The 22,046-nt window shown below is 42.7% G+C and overlaps 1 protein-coding gene across 3 annotated transcripts in view; it reads left to right on the top strand.

Annotated features, from left to right (window-relative positions):
* TUBGCP5 (tubulin gamma complex component 5) overlaps window positions 1–15,161 on the top strand; it is a 51,269-nt gene extending 36,108 nt beyond the window's left edge. Inside the window, exons 21-24 of one of the 3 annotated variants that reach the window (XR_012641243.1) lie at window positions 5,710–5,798; window positions 7,168–7,268; window positions 8,883–9,035; window positions 9,447–15,161. Coding sequence is in view for 2 of the 3 variants with exons in the window: in XM_074965807.1 (XP_074821908.1) it covers window positions 5,710–5,798; window positions 7,168–7,268; window positions 9,447–9,517 (261 nt within the window). In the remaining variant the exon portion in view is untranslated. Of the gene's footprint in view, window positions 1–5,709; window positions 5,799–7,167; window positions 7,269–8,882 lie in introns of all 3 variants that reach the window. The other 2 variants (XM_074965807.1, XM_074965818.1) reach the window with 2 other exon arrangements.
* Window positions 15,162–22,046: the final 6,885 nt, after the last annotated feature.

Here is a 22,046-nt window from a genome sequence, read left to right as displayed (position 1 = left end):
CCTGTCTCACTTTATCTCTACATGTTCTGACCTCAATAAGGTAGCTTTCCTTGCTGATCCCTCCCATCTTCCACTCCTTGTATGCTTTCTGCTTTTTCTTAATCACCTCTCTGAGATGCTTGCTCATCCAGCTTGGTCTACAACTCCTGCCTATGAAATTTTTTCCCCTTTCTTGGGATGCAGGCTTCTGATACTTTGACTTGAAGTTCCTGTCCATCCCTCCCCATCCCTCTTCAGAGACCCCTCTCACCAGATACTGCTCCTTGAGCAGGTTCACTCTCTACTGGCTTTGGGAGTGGTGGAGGAGGTTTTGCTGGAACACCGAGGTCACGGCTTCTGTTCCCAAATCCAAGGGAGGGTAAGACCCATTCTCGACCTTTGAGGCCTTAACAAATATATCCAATACAAGAGGTTCCAAATGGTCACTCTATCAACTATCCTCCCTATGTTGTCTCAGAATGACTGGTTTGCTGCCCTGGACCTTCAGGACACCTATTGGGCCACAGAAAGTTCCTTTGATTCGTCATAGCAGAGCTCCATCTTCAGTATATGGTGTTGCCCTCAGCCTCTCTTCTGCCCTTGGGTTTTTACCAAATGCATGGTCATGGTGACAGCGTACCTCAGGAAGAAAGGAATCCATATCTTCCTATATCTGGAAGACTGGCTATACTGAGAGGCAAGTCTAGAGAGGACGTCAACATTACATTGTGCCTGCTCAACCGTCTGGGTTTCATTCTAAAAACTGAAAAGTCAGGTTTCAGAGTGGTAGCCGTGTTAGTCTGTATCAGCAAAAACAATGAGGAGTCCTTGTGGCATCTTAGAGACTAACAATTTCATTTGGGCATAAGCTTTCGTGGGCTAGAACCCACTTCATCAGATGCATGGAGTGGAAAATACAGTAGCAGGTATATATACGTAGTACATTAAAAGATGGGAGTTGCCTTACCAAGTGGGGGGTCAGTTTAACAAGACAGTTCAATTAACAGTATTGAATACCAAGGGAGGAAAAATCACTTTTGTAGTGGTAATGAGGGTGGCCCATTTCAAACAGTTGGCAAGAAGGTGTGAGTAACAGTAGGGGGAAATTAGTATGTGAATTTTGGTTCCCGCTCAAAAAATAGACTTCATTGGGGCCTTAATAGACTCTCCGAGTTTGAGAGCATTTCTGCTGACTGACCATTTTCAGTCATTCACCACCTTTTCCTTAGTCTGCAATCTCAGCTTTCCACGATGTGTTGAATGTATCTCAGGCTCTTGGGCTACATGTCTGCTGGCATGCAGGTGGTCCAGTTTGCAAGGTTGTGTCTTTGCCTCCATCAGATGTGGCTCAGGACAGTTTACAGTCTGACTCTTCACTCCTTGAAGAGATTGGTGCATCTCCCTCCACTGGTCCAGGACTCCTTGCTGGGGTGGATGCTCCTGGAGAACATTTGTCAGGGTGCTCCCTTCATCCATCCAGGTCTGTCTCTTATGCCTCCAAGATGGGCTGGGGAGCCCATCTGGAGTTGCTGAAAGTTCAAGGTCTGCGATCAGAGCTGCAGTCCTCACTGCATATCGAAGTGCTGGAGTTTTGGGCCATCTACAATGTATATCCTGCTTTTTTGGACCATATTGGATATATGGTCCAATATAGTCACATATTTACCAACAATATCACCACAGTGTATTATGTGAACAGGCAAGGAGAAGAACAAAAGGCCATCAGGTTGTGGCAGTTCTGCATTGAGGAGAGTATCACTCTGATAGCCAATCAAGTGCCCAGAATCTAGAATCATCTCACAGACTATTCTCAACAGGAATTTTTCCCTGAACCGTGAGTGGTCTTTGAAAGCAAATTGTCCTCTGGGTCATCTTTGGAGTTTGGGGCGTTCCAACAATTGACCTGTTTGCCATGGGGAAACAGGAAATGTCTATCTGTTCTGCTCTAGAGGGAGCCTCAGTCCGGGATCCCTATCCAATGGTTTCCATCTCAGCTGGTAGTCTGCTTTCCTGTACACTTTCCTCCTGATCCTGATCATCCCACAGGTTATTCTTTTTGCTGCAGTGTGGCCAAGGCAATGCTGGTTCTCTAGCCTTCTCACATTGTCAATTCAGCCTTTCCATACCTCTTTCCTCTTCAACCCAACCTACTTGCAGAGCATCACGGGCACACCTTGCATCCCACACTCAGTTCCCTGCATCTCATGGCATGGCTGCTGCTTGACTAAATGAGGAGGAAGAGCAGTGTTCAGCAGCTGTTCCACAGGTCCTAGTCAACAGTAGAAAACCCTCTAACAGAATGGCCTCTTCAGCAAAATGGAAGCGATTTTTGGTGTGGTGGTTGGCCCACAGAATTCAACCAACACTGGCTTCCATCTAGGACATCTTGGAGTACTTGCTTCACCTTCAGTTGTTGGGAATTGCACTTAGCTCATTGAGAGTGCATCTGGCAGTGATATCGGCATTTCATCCCCCGTGAAGGGAAGATCAGTCTTCTCCATTACTGTGGTAGCAAAATTCTTAAAAGAGCTTCTTCATCTCTGTCCTCTGGTCCAAGAGCTCGTTCCTCTTTGGGACCTTACCGCGGTCCTAGCAGCTTTAATGGGGTCTCCATTCAAGCCACTGGCATCTTGTACCTTTCCACTTTTGTGTCAGAGAACTGCATTCCTCGTAGCAGATAACATGTGCAAGAAGAGAATGAGAGTTGCATGCTCTAATGGCAGAGTCTCCTTTATATACAATTCTCTAAGGGCAAAGTGAATTTACAACCATACACCAAATTTTTGACTAAAGTGGTTTCTCAGTTCTGTTTGAACCAGGTGGTGTATTTATCTTGTTCTTTCCTAAGTTGCATTCATCTCCGGAGGAGCAGCATCTCCATCCATTAGATGTCGGGGGATGTCTAGCCTTCTGTCTGGACAGGACTAAACTGTTTTGTGCTTTGCCTCGCCTGTTCGTCACATGCAAATCATGTGAAGGGGAAAGTAGTCTCTTCACAGATGATTTCTAAATGGATAGCATCCTGTATCGAGACTGCATATGAAATCGCCTAGTCTATGCCTCCTCATCAGGTGCAAGCTCATTCTGTGAGTGCAAGCAATGTCAGTAGTGTTCCTCAGTGACATCTCAATATTGAAGATTTGCAGGGCTGCTACATGGACATCCATACATATATTTATGAACCATTATGCCTTTACCGCATCTTCTAGAGCGGATGCAAGTTTTGGTAGGTGGTCCTGCAATCCTTGTTTAGGTAGACTCTGAGCCCCACCTCATGGGGTGGGTACTACTTGTGAGTCACCTAAGTGGAATACATGGCTGCGTTTACTTACAGTGAGTAACAATTTCTTCTTCTTCAACTGTGGTTCTTTGAGATGAGATGCAGATGTGTATTCCATGACCCACCCTCCATCCCCTGTATCGGAGTCTAGTCTCTGGGTATTCTGTGTAAAGGAACTGAGGGGGTGGAGGGTCAGGGAGACTCTGCTTCATGTTGCCAGAGGGAGGGGCTGGTCATTAGATGCTACTGCCACCTCTCTGTGAGTACTGCTAGGCAAAATTCTCTGGCTCTGGTGTGCTGTGTGTGTACAGACCTAAGTAGAATACATGTCTCTATCATATCTTAAAGAACCACAGTTGCCATAAGTAACCATTTTTTTCCATTCTTCAATAGAATGTTTTTCTGTATTCGCCCAGCCAGTGACGATGAGGATCCTGAGGAGTCTCGGAAATCTATTTCCACCAGTCAGTCTACTCTGGTTTGGGACCTCAACCCGGTTCTTAAATGTCTTACAGGATTCTCTGTTTGAACCAGTGACTACCTGCTCACTCCTCCATTTCTCGATTTGAAAACACCCTTTCTGGTAGCCATCACATCAGCATGAAGAGTTAGGAATATAGGGGCCCTTCTGGCATACCCTCCTTTCACGTTACTTTTCGAAGACAAGTTCACATTATGACCACACCCCAAGTTTTTACCAAAAGTATCTTCCGAGTTCCATATTAACTAACCCATTCATCTCCCAATCTTCCACCCTAAACCTCACCTAGACAAAGAGGACATGTTGTTACACACACTTGATGTCAGGAGAGCCCCGACCTTCTATCTTGACAGGACTAAACTGTTTAGAAAGACTCCCAAATTATTTGTCTCGATCACAGATACATCAAAAGGGTCTGCAGTCTCTTAACAATGGTTTCCCAAGTGAATATCTGATTGCGTTAGCTGTTGCTACCAATCTTGTAATCTCCAAGCACACGTGGGCATACGAACTCACTCTACAAGATCAGTTTCCACTTCTACAGCCTTTTGCAAAAATGTTCCCATCAGTGAAATAAGTTGAGCTGTGACTTCGACCTCTGTACGTACCTTTGCTAAGTAACTCATGCAATAACTCATGACTTGGCTTCTGATGCTGTATGTGGCTCAGCTGTACTTCCTTCAATACTGGACTCTGCTCTGAAGGCCTTTCCTCCTTAAAGGGAACTGCTCAGTAGTCACCTAGAGTGGAGCACCCAGAGGGACAGTACTAGAAGAAGGACATGGTCACTCAACCTGTGCAGTAACTGTAATTCTTCAAGATGTGGGTCCCTGTGGGTTCTCCACTATCTGCTGTCCTTCCCCTCTGCTTTGGAGTTCTCTGCTACACAGCAGAGAAGAAACTAAGGGTGGTTTACCTGTGTGCTGATATATAACAGCAGGGAGCAACACGCATGCGCAGGCTGAACAGATACTGCTATGAGAAATCTCCAGTCATAGGCGCAGAGGATGTAAGTACACCTAGAGTGGAGCACCCATAGGGAGACACATCTCAAAGACCCACAGTTACTACACAGGGTGAGTAACCATTTATTGGGGGTTTTTTGGTTTTTGGTTTTGCCCAAATTTTAGGGGATTCAAACAAGCTGTTTGAGATGTGTCTAAAAATATATTCAAGATTATTTCTACTGGGGTAGCTTGAGGTGGGGGGTAAAGGAAGGTGCCACCCATTATAGGGCTCTGCCACATTGTTGAATTGTTGTATTTTAGAGCAGTGATTTTCAACTTGTGGTCTGCAGACCCATAGGGGTCCGCAGACTATGTCTAAGATTTCCAAAGGGGTCCACACCTCCATTTGAAATTTTTTAGGGGTCAACAAATGAAAAAAAGGTTGAAAACTGCTATTGTAGAGGCAGCATATGCTGTACCTGTTTGCAGTAGCTTTAGCTAATATCAATAGTGTATTTTGAATAGTAATTTCAGGTTTAAATGCAGTGATAAAATATGCCAGATTGTATCATCTACGTTAATCTGAATTAAAAGTTCCTACAGTGCTGGGAAAGCAACTAGGGTGATGCACTGATTTATACAAAATATAAATAGGGACAACAAATATTTCATCATCTGCAATTTGTGAGATGTTTTAAATGTCAACATTTGTTTGAAACTTTGGCACTACAGAGGTGATACACTTGTTACATGGAATTGCGCTGTAGTACTTTGTCCCAAATACTAGGTACATTAGGTATTGTCAAAATAGTCAACCACAGAATTAATTGAACAGTTAATCCACTAAACAAAGAACATACTGTAGCTGGGAAATTAGAGTGTATCCTCAAGGTTGTTTTATTTGAAATCTTAATTTAAACGTCATGGAGTGTTGTCATCTCATGGCCTGCCAAAGTTCTTATTGAATTTAAAAATAAATTCTTGATTAGACTACTTGTATTTTTTCCCCATTATTATCTTAGGTTAGTTTTGTGAAAGAAGCTATAATGAAAGTGCTAAATTTAGTGCTGATGTTTGCAGATCGTTGGCAGGCTGGTTTGGGAGCTTGGAGGTAAGTAATATGTCATAATGTTTTATAATGTGATCATTTCACAGCTCCAGTGTTGTATTTGAGGTATATATCTTTTTGCTTTGCATGTTTAATGGGAGACTAATGTGACCTTTTGTTAACAAGGATAAAATTCAATGGAGCTGAAGCTTATCAGCTGCAGGCAGCTGTTGGTTGTATAATCGGAATGTGTTTCTCAGTGAAAAAGGTGGCCAGTAAAAAAAAATTTAAAAAAATTGTAAGACTATAGTGTACAACAAATGGAAGTACTTTTTTTTTCTCATAATGTGTTTTTATAAACTAATAAAATGAAAGACTCAATGGTCATGCTTGTACTTACATCTTTCTTCTGAGACTTAGCTTAAAATCACAGGCACTAGAAACTAACATTCATTTACTTGGTTTATGAGAACTGTGGGCGTAACCAATAAGGACTCATTCTGGTCTGGTAAAAAGGAAAAGTTAAACTTCCTTTGTTATTTCCTCCTCGGTAAATCTTCCTTTTTGATGTAGACTGCTAGTGATAGTAACCTTGTCTTAGGTCTCAGAAGGTGAAATCCTTGTTCTGTTAAAGTCAGTGCAAGTTTTGCCTTTGAGTTCAGTGGAGCCAGGGTTTCACCCAGAAAGTTCAAGACTCACATTTTTTCAAAAATATTAAGTCTGATAAACTTCTAAGCAGGGTACTTGCGTTACATGAGGATAACCTAAAATTATTGTATTCTATTGTTTTTTTTTTTCCTTTATACCTTCTGCTTATTCTTAGGCACAAGATGAGAAATTTCTCTAAGGCAGGATTTTCAGGAGTGCTCAGTGCTGGTCTAACTGTTCCTATTGAAGTCACAATCCACCCCCTAACTTTCAAGACCGTTTGTTTTTGGTGCTACTGTTTATCTGAGTCAGTTATCCTGCTCTAGGCATCCCTCTCCTGGGCAAGAGTTTCTGATTTTGCCTGTGGAACCCATCCCCCATGTCAGGGGAAAAAAAGAAGCAAGTCATCAGGTAGCTCCCTAGCTCTAGGCTTTGAAGAAATGTGGAGCTTGAGAGCACATCACATAAGAGAGGTTTCCTAGACAGGAACAGTAGCTTTACTCCACACAGGATCAGTAGTTCTTCCTAATAGTTGTTAGATGCATACCAGAGGGTAGAGTTAGCTCATTATTAATTATTTGTGTTGTGATAATGCCTAGAAAGCCCAGTCAAGGATTGGAGCCCTGTTGTGCTAGGCACTCTGTACACACACAACTGAAAGATGATCTCCGCCTTATTTTTATTCATTATTAGAAAGAGAGGATATGTCATTTTATATAGGACTATCTATGTAGTTATTTATCCATTTTATATTTGTTTAAATTAAACTGCACTTCTTTCTTAGGATGGAATCCATAGAGAAGATGGAATCAGATTTTAAAAATTGTCACATGTTTCTCGTAACAGTTCTAAACAAAGCAGTCTGTAGAGGCTCTTTTCCTCATTGTGAGTATACAGGACAATTTTAAAATAATAGGCTTTTCCTTTATTGACACTTCTAATTTATAAGCTTCTTTCAGAAAGTAGGCTTTTCTGGGTTTGTAGGAGAGAGGCTGTTTTAATGTTTAATATGTTTTAAATTGAATTTTATTGTGTGCAAGAACAAGCTTAAGGTGTGTGTCCATAGAGAGAGATTGGCAAAGCATTTTCTATTCCCTTTTAATACAACAATTTAACAAAATTTTTAGAGCATTTGTGCCTCACTTTGTTTATGAACAGCAAAACTTCCTTCATTTTGCCTAATGCCCTAAGGAGGGACATGCAAATGATGACTGGCATATATCATAAATCCTAACTTTGCCAAAGGAATTCACATGCCACTTAAAATAAAGTATTTGGTGATCAGTTATTTGACTACACATCACTTAAGATGGCTGATGTTGAATTCATGACGAAAAGATGATTTGCAGTCAGAGCTAATCACTGTTAAACGTAGATTGCATATTGTTGTACTTGATTCAGATTTTGTATTGCCTGGTATAGGCCAAGCAGAACTGATACCTTTATTATTTTATGACATCAGAATGGACAGCCTAAAATGGATGCCATAAGATGCCTTGCTCTATTTTAACAATTCAGTAGTTTTTAGTGGTGGTTTATGTTTTATGTAGCATTATCATCTTGTATGGTGCTTAACAGGCAAATGAAGGCATGCCTGCCTGAGTAATTTACATTTTAATGGTTACATACGTTAGGAGTCAAAAGTTCCATTTTATATTGTCCCTGACAATTTTAACATGTCACAAACATTGGTAGAACTTCACTATTCTTAAACCCTTCAACTGATAGCGGGAACATAGTCTCTGTGCAGCAGTGTCACAGACCTTTAACTACGACTCTCAGACTTTTTTAGTGTAAATGTTGCATCCACTAAATATTTCGAAAGTTAGCAATAAAATATTTTCCAAAGTAACAGGTGCTTCTTTGGATGAATAAACATGCGATGATGTGGGTAGTGGTTCAAGAATAACACCAATTTCTTTATTTTAAATGATACTGGCTTCTAACAGTGCCAGAGAATACAACCATGGCCACTTTTTGTAATTTCAAGAGCATAAATATGAGAGCAGAGCAGAACTTAGATTATGTCCACTGTTTCAAGTGAATTTACTCTGTATTTGCGCTGATGTAAATGAAAGCAGAATTTTGTCCTATGTTGTTGGATCTTTTGGCTGGTGGGGTTTATTGTCAGTGTAGATGTTTTAATACTGTTTATTTACAGTACAGGACAAAGGATACATTTAAAGGATACATTATAAAGGATAAAGATACATTTGTTCATTTTTGCACCTCTTGCTAAGGATAAGGTTCCACACCAACATCTGAAAGGAAATTATCTCTCCTCAATTGACCCCTCATTATTTCAGATAATGAAATTGATAAAATTGAAAATGCCTGATGTGGGGACTTAAATCCTCAGATGATGTTTGTCATTTGAATAATAAAAGATATCTCATCTGCCTCGTAAGCTATAAAACTGACAATTTCAGTAAACCTCGGCAGAGTGATATAAACAAGAATATTTAAAATGTTTAAATTTTTTTCTGTTTTGATTCACAGTGGAGTCTTTAGCTCTGTCACTCATGGCTGGCATGGAACAAAGTTAACAAAAGACGAAAGTGCACTGAACTGCTCAAGAACTGAACTCCTGCAGCATTCATCTGCAACTTTATTTATTCAAAATGAGCATTTTATACTGAAATCCATGTATAGGTAGATAAATGGCAGTTGATATAATTTCCTTTCATTGACTGTTTGAAACTGTAAAGTGTTCGAAACTGTAAATGGTTATGTACAGTATTTAATGAGTATTGGTTGTGGTTGTATTTTTTTCCTGCGTGTTAGTATGCTATAACATCAGATTCATGCTGTCTTGTAAAAGTAGCTGATTTGAAAATACATGAAATTTCTTCTTGTGAAGAAGGAATTATTCACTATTTTGTAAAATAGAGTATTTGCTGATTAAGTCTTTAAAATAGTTTCTGTTAATTTTGCAATAAATGTTAAATACTTGCCATTTTTAACTAGGATCAAAAGCACATATGTAGAATATACTATAACTGTGAGAATGAGGAGTACAAGAATACTTGTTCTCAGCTCCTTACCCTTCCCTTATTCTTCCAGGCCTTTCCACAGGTGATGTGTCCCTTCTCCAGCTTCCTGGTCTCTTGCAACCCAGCCTCCGATATTGGTAGTTCTTCAAGCATCTGTAAATGTGGATCTCACTCTTGCTCAACAAATCAGAATCTTTTAACCAGCAGTGTTCTTTGGGGTCACACACATGCCCTGCATATCCTTGTGCTACCCCCTCTCAAGGGCAGAAAAGATGGAGTGTATTCAAGCCACTCAATTCCTTCTTAGCACCTGCAAAGAAACAGTCTCTAATCCTGGGAATAGCAGCCTTGTCCTTTCACCTGTTTTAAATAAATAATAAAAAGAGCCTGTAGATTGATTGAAATGCTACTTTTGCATCTGTACTTCTGCTGAAATACAGTCATGAACTTTGTAAGTTTTAAAAGTTTTTTGGCTGTCTGAGCTCAGGTCAAGTCTGCCAACCCTAAGCTTTTAGGCTTCATATTTCCAAGCTTTCCTCTGCAACCACGGGGGCTAGAAACTCAGTATTTTTTTTAAAATAAAAGTTGAGATTTTAGTGTAATCACATGACTCCAGGAGCAGGGCCTTTAAGAGCAGCACCAAATCATGAGAGAGCTGGCAGCACTGTTGTGTCATAGACAGGGAAACTGCTGGTGCCTTCTAGTATGTTCCATGTCAGGCTGTAGCTTATTTTAGGATGTTATCTAAGCAAAAACTATACCATATTACCACAGCTTCTCTTTTACTGCTATGACTCAGACTTCTGGAGGGACCTCCTTTGAAGGGGGGGGTGTCATCAAAGGTAATTTGTACCTTCATTCCACCTTGGTCTCTTCCCATCATGATATACCATGCTCTGTAGTGTACCTGTATTTGATATATCTATAATACTTGCTGCTTGTCCAGTTTAACAACAGTAGCCTTAGCATGCTGTACTTGGGCGCTGAGGTCCAGGAGTTGCTTGCACTGGTTCTGGTATAGTCATATGCTGTTTGGCCATATAACAAGTAGTTGTATACCTTGCTTTCTGAACTTTAAAAATGTGACTGATAAGATTGTTGGTGGTTTTTTATATACATTGGTTACTCCTAGCTCCACCCAAATATTAACTTTCTTTTCTCTCAACCTGCTTTTAGGTATTACATTTAGCTAAGTGGCTGAACAAAACCAAAATACCTGCCACATTTGATGCAGCATTAACTTCTTGTGAGTCCCCTCCACAGCTGCTACTGTCAGCAATAACTTCACTTGGAAAATCTGTGGGAGCAGCCTAGGAGCACATGGTGGAGAGTGGCTGCTTTGTGGGACCCTACCCCCTCCAAAATCTCGACTCCTTCACAGAGCAGTGGGTGTTGTGCTGGGTTTTCTGCTCAGTGTCCCTATCTGGTTCCCTTGATTTACACTTGTAAACCCCACTGCCATCATTTGTTACCCCCTGCTTTAGTTGATTCATTGTCTCTGTGGCCCTTTCACGATGAGGGCCTTTTTGTTATGTTGGGTTCCTCCATTCCCCCTTTAAATAAGATTTCAGATTGGACAGCTCTAGTCATGGAAAAACTAGAGCTGATTATTTTTTAAGGGGGAGAGAAATTGTGCATGCGTATTTGCATTCGCGCTCTGTCTCTGATAATGAAAAGAGATTTGGCTCAGGCTGGCTTCTGTTGTATTAATGTAGTTGGAATATATGGGCCCAGAGTTAGCTATTTACATAACCCTTTTATTGTCCAACACTAACATTTTAAAAAAGGTTCAGGTTTGGTATACAGAGACCTCAGCGTAGTACCAGGGCCCAAACACTATTAAAACTCTCTGTAACCTGTTATTAAAGATACAGAAAAGAAGGAAAAAAGTTAAAGCATTTGAAATGCAAGTTAAGTAAGTCTTTCATTATAACCATAGCTCTTTTCCCCTTTCCCTTTGCTGTAGAGTTTTTAGAATGAAACCCTACTGTCTGATGATCTCTTAGTATTAAAGAGGGTGTTAACTGTTCTTTCTCTTTTTCCCAAAGAAGTTAGGTGAGATGGGCTGGAGCACTGGTGATTACTGCTGTTAAAGTCCAGTCCTGTTTCCAAGAAGACAAAATAAGACAAACATGTATTTAAGAGGCGAGAGGAAAAAATCAGTAAAGATAGAAAGTGCTACTTCTATCTCTGCTGTTGACTCTGACTTGCAGCCTCACTTCTGGAGAAAAAATGATGCATTGTGCCTTTGTATCAGCCACTCTGAGACCTGGCAAATTTGTACCAGCATTGGTGTGTTTAGAACCTTGCTATTAACTGCCTCTTTGCTTACAGGCTCATGGCACTGTTGCAAAATATATAGTCTTGGCCAGCTAAGCCAGACTATTATTAGACAGAAGGCAAAAGGAGAGCGATAGGAAAAGGATAGACAAGGGGAGGGAGATGTGACAGTCTCACATCCCAGGTTGTTGGCTTTCAGCTAGAGCCAGTGGAGATAGTGATGTCAGGTACGTCCCTTTTTTTGGATTAATCTGTTCAGGACACCTTTTTCCATCCAGCTGATGAAGGCCCATTGGTGTCACAGTGGATCCTGGGGTCCTAAGAGGGGGTGGGTGGCAGGCAGCCATGAAGGTTACTGCAGCAGTTGCTGGCAGACAGCTTCTTTTAATTTTCCACCAAAAGTTGTCTTCTTTTTAAAAACCCCAATAATGAGCTCATTCCCTCATTATTTTGTCCACCAATAAGTCTAGTTAGTGACACACCAGTTTTGGTTCATTGATTTCCAGTCTTGCACTTCTCTTGTTTACCAGGCATGAGCTTAATGCAGTTCTTGAGTTACATCAGTAGTTCATCTTATTTAAATTAGTCTCTCTTGCACCTTTTCCCACCAACAATTATTGTTTTAATAGGTTATTGAAACACTTCGTAAACTTCTATCTAGTTTCCCACTGTTAATCTCACAAGTGGGATAAATGCATAGGCCTAATTATTATGACACATCCCATCTGATAAAAGGTCTGGTTTAGAGAAGGGAAAGTTTCAAAAAGAGACTCTTTGCAGAACACTCCAAACTTTCAAAAGGTGACGTCTGATTTGAAACTCTTGTCTGTTCCAGGAAATGCCACTAGATGGAAGGATTTCAGATTTCCTGAACTCACTATTACAGATCAGTTAATCCTCTCAGGAGTAGTCCAAGGCTATTGTTTTAATAGTTCCTTGGTCAATGTTTTAAAAATATGAAAAAAGACATCTGCCTCCTGAAAAGTTTCCACTCTAAAAAGATAACCTCCAGAAGAACAGTTAATTTTATAAACTACATATAGTTTACAGTAAAAGGCTCATGGTGTAAATGACTCAGAAAATGTAAGTTGAGGAAGAAGTAGAGGAGGAGAAGGAGGTTTATAGGTCCAGAGAGGTCATTCTGAGCATTGGGAGGGAAGGGGATTATAGAGAGGGAACTGGCTGAGTATAGGATCAAAATAGAATGACAGGCACCCCGAAATAAGATGGATGCACAAATAGGACTATCTGGGGCCTGGAAAATGAGGACAAAGTATTGGAAACTAATGTTTAAGGAGACGTGCAGCAGTAAAGGGTCTTGTAAAGGAGGACTGCTGTGGCTGGGGTGGCAGACAGATTTTGGATAGACAAGGGTTTAAGCTTGAGCTTAAGTAGTGTGAGATTGAACTAGGGTGACCAGACAGAAAGTGTGAAAAATTGGGACGGGGGTGGGGGGTAATAGGCACCTATATAAGAAAAAGTCCCAAATATCGGGATGGTCCCTATAAAATCGGGACATCTCGTCACCCTAGATTGAACAGAGGGGAAGAGGTCAGCACAGAGATAACTGAAGACAGAAAAGTGGATGAGGCCACTCAGGGATAAGATGTAGAAAGACAGGAGGGCCCCAAGATGGAACCCTGTGGGACACTGACCAAAGTAAAAGGAGCGAGAAGTGGAAATAGGAAGTAAGACATTGAAGAAGTAATTCAAGAGATTAGGGAAATGGTGGTCAACTGGTGAAAATGATAGAAAAGTTGAGGAAAAATAGAGGCTAATGTATAGAATTTTCAAAAATGCCTGTAATCCCCCCCCGGTTACATTTCCAGTATTTTAATATCCAGAAAAAACAGCTATTATCTAGATCTTACATCCAAGTCAGATTCAGGTGGACCAGAGAGTTGCGGAAGTAGATCATAAATAAAAATATATCTGCATTTCAGTGTAAATGAAGCCAGGATGTCCAAGATCCATAATAAACCTGAAATGAGAGAATAATTGGTTGTGACCTATAAAAGAAATTCAAAATGAAGTAACATCAGTGTGGTGTTAGCAGCGATAAAAACAGTTGATTTTCTTTCTTTTCTGGATCTAATTTTTTATTTCCCTATCTTGTTCACGCCAATCATTCTCAATAGCTGAGGTTCACAATAAAACAAACTTTCCACTGCTTCTGTTTTCCTGTAAGTCTGTGTAGAGATTGTGCAAAAGACCTCAAGAAAAACAAGATCTAAGTCTTCTTTACCTCAGCAACTGCCTTATAAAGACTTCCCTATTGGTAGCTTCTTAGGAAAAAAGTTCTTTTCTGAGGCAGTCCCTGACAGATTGTGGACCTGTAAATCTTATTTCAGCACCAGAAAAACAGTTTAGAAGTATATAGATATGCCTATAATATAATGACAAAAGAGCATGGTTTCTGAAAGGAGATATGTCTCTTTAAACTGTTAGACATCTTTGACCTCATTAATGAAATATTTGAGAATAAGGAGAATTGGTTGATATTAGATTTACTCTGACTTTCCAAAGTATTTTTATAGTCTTTCACAGAAGAGATATTTAAGGAAATTTGAAGAGTGGAAATCTGGTTGGGGAAAAAAACTCAGAAAAATCTTGGTCAAGAATATGAATAAATGGTCAGTTCTCAGCAAAAGAGGTTAGTAGCTTGGTGCCTTAGGAACTAGAGATGTTAAAAATTGCTGGCTCATCAGACCAGGATGACGACTAGAAGCAGATATCAGAGGGCTAGCCGTGTTAGCCTGTATAATAACATTTAAAAGTAGCCATCCTTCAACAAAAAAACAGACTTCAAAGAGAAACTGCAGAGCTACACTTCATTTGCAAACTTAACACCATTAATTTGGGCTTGAATAGGGACTGGGAGTGGCTGGCTTGCTACAAAAGCAATTTTCCCTCTCTTGGTATTGACACCTCCTCATCAGTTATTGGGAGTGGACCACATCCACCCTGACTGAATTAGCCTTGTCAACACTGGTTCTCCACTTGAAAGGTAACTCCCTTCTCTTCATATGCCAGTATATTAATGCCTGTATCTGTAATTTTCATTCCATGCATCTGAAGAAGTGGGTTTTTTACTCACGAAAGCTTATGCCCAAATAAATCCGTTAGTCTTTAAGGTGCCACCGAACTCCTCGTTTTTGTAGAAGCAGATAAAATCTCAGATTATGCTTTACATAGTCCAGTGCATAACAATATGCATTGGAAGGAACAATTTAAAAATTGTGTGTACACTGATGGGTTCTGAATTAATTGTAACTTCTGAGGGAAAATATGTAGATATTGTGTATGGGTCAATTAAAGCATCTGATCAATGGTGGATAAAAATCAGTCAAAATAGGCTTATTAACAAAGAGAGTACTTTCCCTTCATGTTACAATATTGCATAACTTAGTTCATTAGTTGAGTTTTGAGCTTCATTATAAACACTCAAAATAGGAAAAAAGGATTGTCAAAAAGGTTAATTATCAGAGCATTTTAAAATGAACAGGCGAGTGTATTTGTGTGGGTATATTGGATTTTTAGAAAAATAAAATATTTAATATCAGTGGTTCCCAACATACATTGAATACAGAACTTACTTTTATACCTTCCTAAGAATCATTGATAGTGCATCCGATGAAGTGAGCTGTAGCTCATGAAAGCTTATGCGCTAATAAATTTGTTAGTCTCTAAGGTGCCACAAGTCCTCCTGTTCTTTTTACTGGTACAGACTAACATGGCTGCTATTCTGAAACCAGTGATAGTTCAGAAGTCAAAAAGACACATATTAGCACCACCTAGAGGCAATGCATATTAAATGTTTTTTTTAAAAGTATCATTCTTTAAAGATACTAGCCCAGATCCTTGATTCTAGTCTAGCTTTACATGTGTGTAGAGAAGGGATGAGGTGCCCTTTTTTTACATTTCTGATCTTGGTGCCAGTAGGATCTGCTTGCAATTGCCCAGAGCCCTGGTGCATAGCATGCTTTAACCACATCCTTTTCTCCCCCACAAATCATGGTATTCCTTTGTGCAAGGGGAATGTCCAGCTATTTAAGGCAAGTGCCCCTTTGTGCCTTTCCCTGAGTTTTTCAAGATTCTTGTCCTGCCTTTCAATAGTGACTACCAGTTTGCAGTCCCCAAAGAGGTATATCCAGCCTGAGTCCGTTCGGGGGGGGGGGGGGGGGTCACTTTCTACTTGGACTAGAAATGTAAGGACATATTGTTAGAATTTATACACAATACAGGAAAAATAGAATGGGATTTCATGCTATTTTAGCTCCTGATCCAGCAAAGCCCTTAAGTGCAGTGGAACCCTGTTTATCCAATCTAATTGGGACCAGGGCCAGATCACCTAAATAAAAATTTGGATAATCAGGAGAACGGGTTGACAGACCGTTGCGTGGGTCTGAAGCGCCAGTTTCTCATATTCCTGTGTGTGTACTGGTGGTTCGGTTAATACGGAGAGCTGAATAATGGAGGCTCGGATAAATGGGGTTCTACTGTATGTACTTTAAGTATATGAATAATTTGACAGCACAGCAGGTAACACCTCAAATTTCTGTAGTGTGGACAAGTCCTTAGAGATGGAAACAGATGCATCAGTGGAGAGAGAGCTTCCCTGGACAATGCCACTATATTATTTAGGCTATGTATATTTGGTATGAAGCAAGAATGAAGTTGCATTGGTGAGGAAAGAGCCTGCATGTTGGGCCAGGAATGTAACTCCTAAATGACCCCATATTGAGGTTCTAACCAGAATTTATTATAATGATTATTGTTTCTGGAAGAATTTATTATTTCAATAATAGTGTTCTAATCACTTTCCAAACCTAGAAGGCGGCACAATCCCTGCCCCTAAGTCCTGAGCCTTGTGCTCCTCATCAACACATCCCCCCACCCAAACCAGTAAAATAAGAAAGGAAACATGGGCTCTGATCCTGCAAACACTTACTCGTGAGCTCAACTTTATATAGACGAGTGATCCCATTAAAAATTAAAGCTAGGAATTTGTGTAAGGACTGGTCTATCCCTAATTTATACCAGCATAACTATCTTGTTTTGGGATGTGAAAAAACCCACACCCATAATGACATGGCTATGCTGACAAAACTCCCGGTGTAGTTCTTCTTTCAGAATAGCTAACAACATTTCTATCATGTTCCCACAGACTTCTCTTCTCTAGACTAAACATGCCCCATTCTTTTGATCTTTCTTCTTAGGTCATGTTTTTTAGATTGCTTGACATTTTTGTTGCTTTCTTCTGGACTCCTGCTCGTTCACATCTTCTTTAAAGTGCGGCACCCAGAATTGGACACAGGACTCCAGTTGAGTCCTCACCAGTGCCCAATAGGGTGGAATAATTATCTCCCACATCTGACACTCCTGTTAATACACCCTAGAATGACATTTACCTGTTTTACAACATCATTATGATCCCAGAGCGAGCAGGGTGAGTTTGTTAGAAATGCAGATAATCAATGTCTAAACCGTAATAGAGAAACTGAAGTGGAAATAGAGAAATGGTTATGTTTACACTCACAATTATGTCACTCAGGGGTGTGAAAAAACACCCCTCTGAACAACATCACCAACAGAAGCCCCGGTGTGGGTAGCACTATGTCGGCAGGAGAGACTTAGGCCCTGTCTTACACTAGCAAGTTTCTGTGCAGTAAAGCAACTTTCTGCATTGTAACTCCCACGGTGTACACACTGCCAAGCCACTTAGTGTGCAGAAACTGCACAGTTGCAGTGCTGTAAAAAAAACTACCCCAACAAGAGGCGTAGAACTTTCTGCGCCGGGGCTACAGCGCTGCTGTGCCAGTGTAGACACCTTGGTTGATTACAATGCTGTAATTGGCCTCCAGGAGGTGTCCCACAGTGCCTGTTCTCGCCTCTCTGGTCATCAGTTTGAACAATATTGCCCTGCCCTTAGGTGACCAACCATCATCCCCACCCCATACATTCCTTTGGAATTTTGAAAGTCCCCTTCCTGTTTGCTCGGTGACACATGCAGTGGTCTCAGTGCATCTTTCCAGGTGACCATGCCTGCTCCACGCACCAGGCAATCCCCTCCGCTCGGAGCAATGCTGAACTGCTGGACCTCATCAGCATTTGGGGAGAGGAGGCTATCCAGTCTCAGTTGTGCTCCAGCCGTAGGAACTATGATACCTATGGACAGATATCATGATGCATGACAGAAAGGGGCCGTGACCAGGACGCACTGCAGTGCAGCGTCAAAGTGAAGGAGCTGCGGAACGCCTACCACAAGGTGCGGGAGGCAAACCACCGCTCTGGTGTTGCACCCATGAGCTGCTGGATCTACAAAGAGCTGGATGCGATACTCGGCAGTGACCCCCCCTCCACTGAGAAGACCACTGTGGATACTTCGTTGGCTTGTGTGCCAGTCGAGAGTGGACTAAGCCAGGAGGAGGAAATCTTGAATGAGGATGTGGAGGGGGAGGGAGACCCAGAGGCAGAGGATGACTCGGAGGTCAGAGATGCATGCAGCCAGGAGCTCTTTTCTACCCTGGAGGACGCTAGCTAGTCACAGTTGTCAGATCTTGGCGAAGCACAAACAGGAGAGGAAGCCCCTGGTAAGTGGATCTGATTTTGGGAATTGCTGAAGCGAGTTGTTGGGAGCAGGAGGATTGCAGAAAGCCGGCTTGTCTCCCACCGCACGCCTAGTCTGAGCAGCGGAACAGGCTGTTGATTGACTCCCTCACTTCACGGGAATCTGCCTTAGAGATCTCCAGGAAATTCTCATGGAGATATCGGGCAATCCGCTGCCGCAGGTTCTTTGGCAGAGCTGCTTTGTTTCTTGCCCCATTAATGGGAACTTTCCTGTGCCACTGTGCTGTCACTGGGTGGGCGGGGAGAGACCATTGCTGCACACAGGCGAGCCACATAGGGGCCAGGGCAGAAGTCACAGTCTTGGAGAAGACCCTCCCTTGATTCCTTTCTCACCCTCAGCAGCGAGATATCTTCCATAATGATCACCTCCTGTGGAAAGTGTGAGGACAGGAATGATTATCAGTCCCCCCCCCCCCCCCATAGTGCTGGCTTTCCCCAAGAACCAGGTGCCCAGTGTACAGCAGGGTCCAGGAAGAGCGATTTACCCTGCCCCGCGGCTACTCACCATTTTGGGGGTCTTGTGGCTTGTGTGCTTGCCTGGGGTCAGCCAGTTAGTGACAGGTGTGTGAGTACTGGTGGTGTTTTAAATCACTGAATCAGTGTTCTGTGTGTTTGTAAACAATGCTGCTTCTGTAAAATGTTGTGTTTAAACTTCACAGGGATGACCTTGGGAGCCCAGCCTCCCTCTTTGTTATTGGTGGGTGAATGGCTGCTCAGAATTAGAAAGTGGTCAAGAAGAACTAAGGAGGACTTTCTGTGTGATATTATGATGCACTCCACGGCCAAGAAGCAGGAATTGAAAGAGTGGAGGGACAGCAAGAAGAGGGACCGAAAGGAGAACATGGCGTGCCAGAATGAAGCCATGTAGTGGCTCTTAACATTATGGAGCGCCAAGCAGACATGCTACAGGTGATACTAGCTCTGCAAACCGAGCAGCTCCATGCCCACCCTCCCCTGCAGCCACTGTCACAAAACTCTTTTCCATGCTTCCCCTAGACACCACCAACACACTGTTATCAACCTCCTGGCTCCAGTCTATACCCACGGCATTCCACTCCTCCCCCATCATGGTCCAGCACTGCAGACTCCCACTACACTCAACACCCATCCCTCTTCAGTTTGGCCCTGCTGAAGTACAGTACCCACTGTATTGTACTCCAAAGGAGAAGGTTGGATATGATCCTGGACATACACAAATCTTTAGCCATCCTGGGATCCCACCTCCTCCTGAGACCTTTCCTTCCCCCATCCCCCTCACTGCTGATGGGTTTTTTTGTTTGACTCTCTCCTCCAGTGGTTGTTTTTTTTAATAAAAGAATTGTGTTGCTTTGAAAGCAGTCTTTACTCTATTACTTGAAAGCAAACAGAGCCCTGCAAAGCAACAGACAATTATGTTAAACCTTCATATTGCATCGTCTGCACCAACCACCTCCTAGCATTACAAACACTGCTCTCCTGAGCATAGCAACAAATATTAGTGGTTTTCAGCTTCAAATTGCTGCCTCAAAGCATCCCTGATCCTTATGGCCCTGCCCTGCGCCCCTCTAATAGCCCCAGTCTCTGGCTGTTCAAACTGCCTCCAGGCGCTGAGCCTCTGCGGTCCAGCCCTGAGTGAAGCTTTCACCCTTCCTTTCACAAATATTATGGAGTGTACAGCACACATCTATAAGCATAAGAATATTTTCATCAGCCATGTCCAGCTTCCCATACAGTCATCACCAGCGGGCTTTTAAACAGCCAAATTCACACTCAACAGTCATTCTGCACTTGCTCAGCCTGTTGTTGAACCACTCCTTGCTGCTGTCAAGTTGCCCCATGTATGGCTTCATAAGCCACAGCATTAAGGGGTAGGTGGGGTCTCCCAGGATCACAGTGGGCATTTTGACTTCCCCTACGGTGATCTTCTGGTCCAGGAAGAAAGTCCCTGCTTGCAGCTTCCTGAACAGGCCAGTGTTCCAAAACGTGTGTGTCATGCATCTTTCTGGACCAGCTTGCGTTAATGTCTGTGAAACGTCCATGGTGATCCACAAGCGCCTGGAGAACCATTGAGAAATACCCCTTGTGATTAATGTACTTTGTGGCTAGGTGGTCTGGTGCCAGAATTGGCACACGCGTGCCATCTATCGTCCCTCTGCAGTTAGGGAAGCCCATTTGTACAAAACCATCCACAATGTCACGCACGTTGCCCAGAGTCAGTCTTTCAGAGCAGGATGCGATTAATGGCACTGCACACTTCCATCCACATGAGTCCAGTGATCAACTTTCCCATTCCAAACTGGTTAGCAACCAATCAGTAGCAGTCTGGAGTAGCCAGCTTCCACAGTGCAATCGCCATGCGCTTCTCCAGCAACAGGGCAGCTCTCATTCTCATGTCCTTGTGCCGCAGGCCTGGGGGGAACTCATTACACAGTCCCATGAATGTGGCTTTTCTTATCTGAAAGTTCTGCAGCCACTGCTCATCATCCCAGACGTGCATCACGATGTGATCCCACCACCAGTGCTTGTTCCCCAAGTCCAAAAGTGGCATTGCACTGTGGTCAGCACCTTCGTGAATGCCACAAGTATCGTAGCTACTACGTGTGGCGAGATCAATGTCACACTCCTCTTGCCTTTGTAGTTTAAGGAATAACTCCTCTGCCACTCATGATGTGTTGGTCAGAGCGAGCAGCATACTGGTCAACAGTTCAGGGTCCATTCCTGTAGCCCGAAGACGCAGTACACAAACTGTTGAAAGATGGTGCCAAATGCGGACAGAAGCACAGGGATTGCTGGGATGCGATGCAATGCATCACAGGTCATTGGGACAGGACCAAGGATGCCCCGCGACCCCCTCTGCCTTCCCACAAGTCTTAGCAGCAAAAGAGAAAGACGTGCTCTGTGGGATAGCTGCCCAGAGTGCACCGCTCCGAATATCACTGCAAGTGTGAACACGTTATTGCGCAGGCAGCTGATAGTGTGAACACACAACAGCGTTTTCCCTTCAGCACTCTCTGAGCGGTGCTGTAATTGCCAGCGCTGTAACTCTGCCAGTGTAGACATGCCCTAAGGCTATGTCTACACTCACAATTATATTGCTCAGGGGTGTGGAAAACACCCCTCTGAACGACATCACCAATAGAAGCCCTGGTGTGGACAGCGCTATGTCAGTAGGAGACATAGGTACTGCCCCTCCTTGGGAGTGGTTTAATTATGTCAATAGGGCTATGTCTACACTACAAAATTAGGTCAAATTTATAGAAGTCGATTTTTTAGAAATTGATTTTATACAGTCGATTGTGTGTGTCCCCACTTAAGACCATTAAGTCGGCGGAGTGTGTCCACAGTACCAAGGCTAGCGTCGACTTCCAGAGCTTTGCACTGTGGGTAGCTGCCTTTCCTGCACCTCCAGAGCGTTACACTGTGGGTAGCTATCTCTGCAGTCTCTGCTGCCCATTGGAATTCTGGGTTCAGATCCCAATGCCTGATGGGACAAAAAACATTGTCGTGGGTGGTTCTGGGTACATGTCGTCAGCCCCCTCCCCGTGAAAGCAACGGCAGACAATCGTTTCATGCCTTTTTCCTGGGTTACCTGTGCAGACGCCATACCATGGCAAACATGGAGCCCGCTCAGCTCACCGTCACCGTATGTCTCCTGGGTGCTGGCAGACGTGGGACTGTATTGCTACACAGCAGCAGCTCATTGCCTTGTGGCAGCAGATGGTGTATTACGACTTGTAGCCATCCTCGTCGTCTCCTGGGTGCTCTTGGCCGGCCTTGGTGA

Source organism: Natator depressus, chromosome 1 (genome assembly GCF_965152275.1).
Source record: "Natator depressus isolate rNatDep1 chromosome 1, rNatDep2.hap1, whole genome shotgun sequence".
In the NCBI taxonomy this organism is placed as follows: Eukaryota; Metazoa; Chordata; order Testudines; family Cheloniidae; genus Natator; species Natator depressus.
The sequence above is the reverse complement of the archived record's forward strand: the minus strand, read 5'-3'. Positions and strand labels throughout refer to the sequence as shown.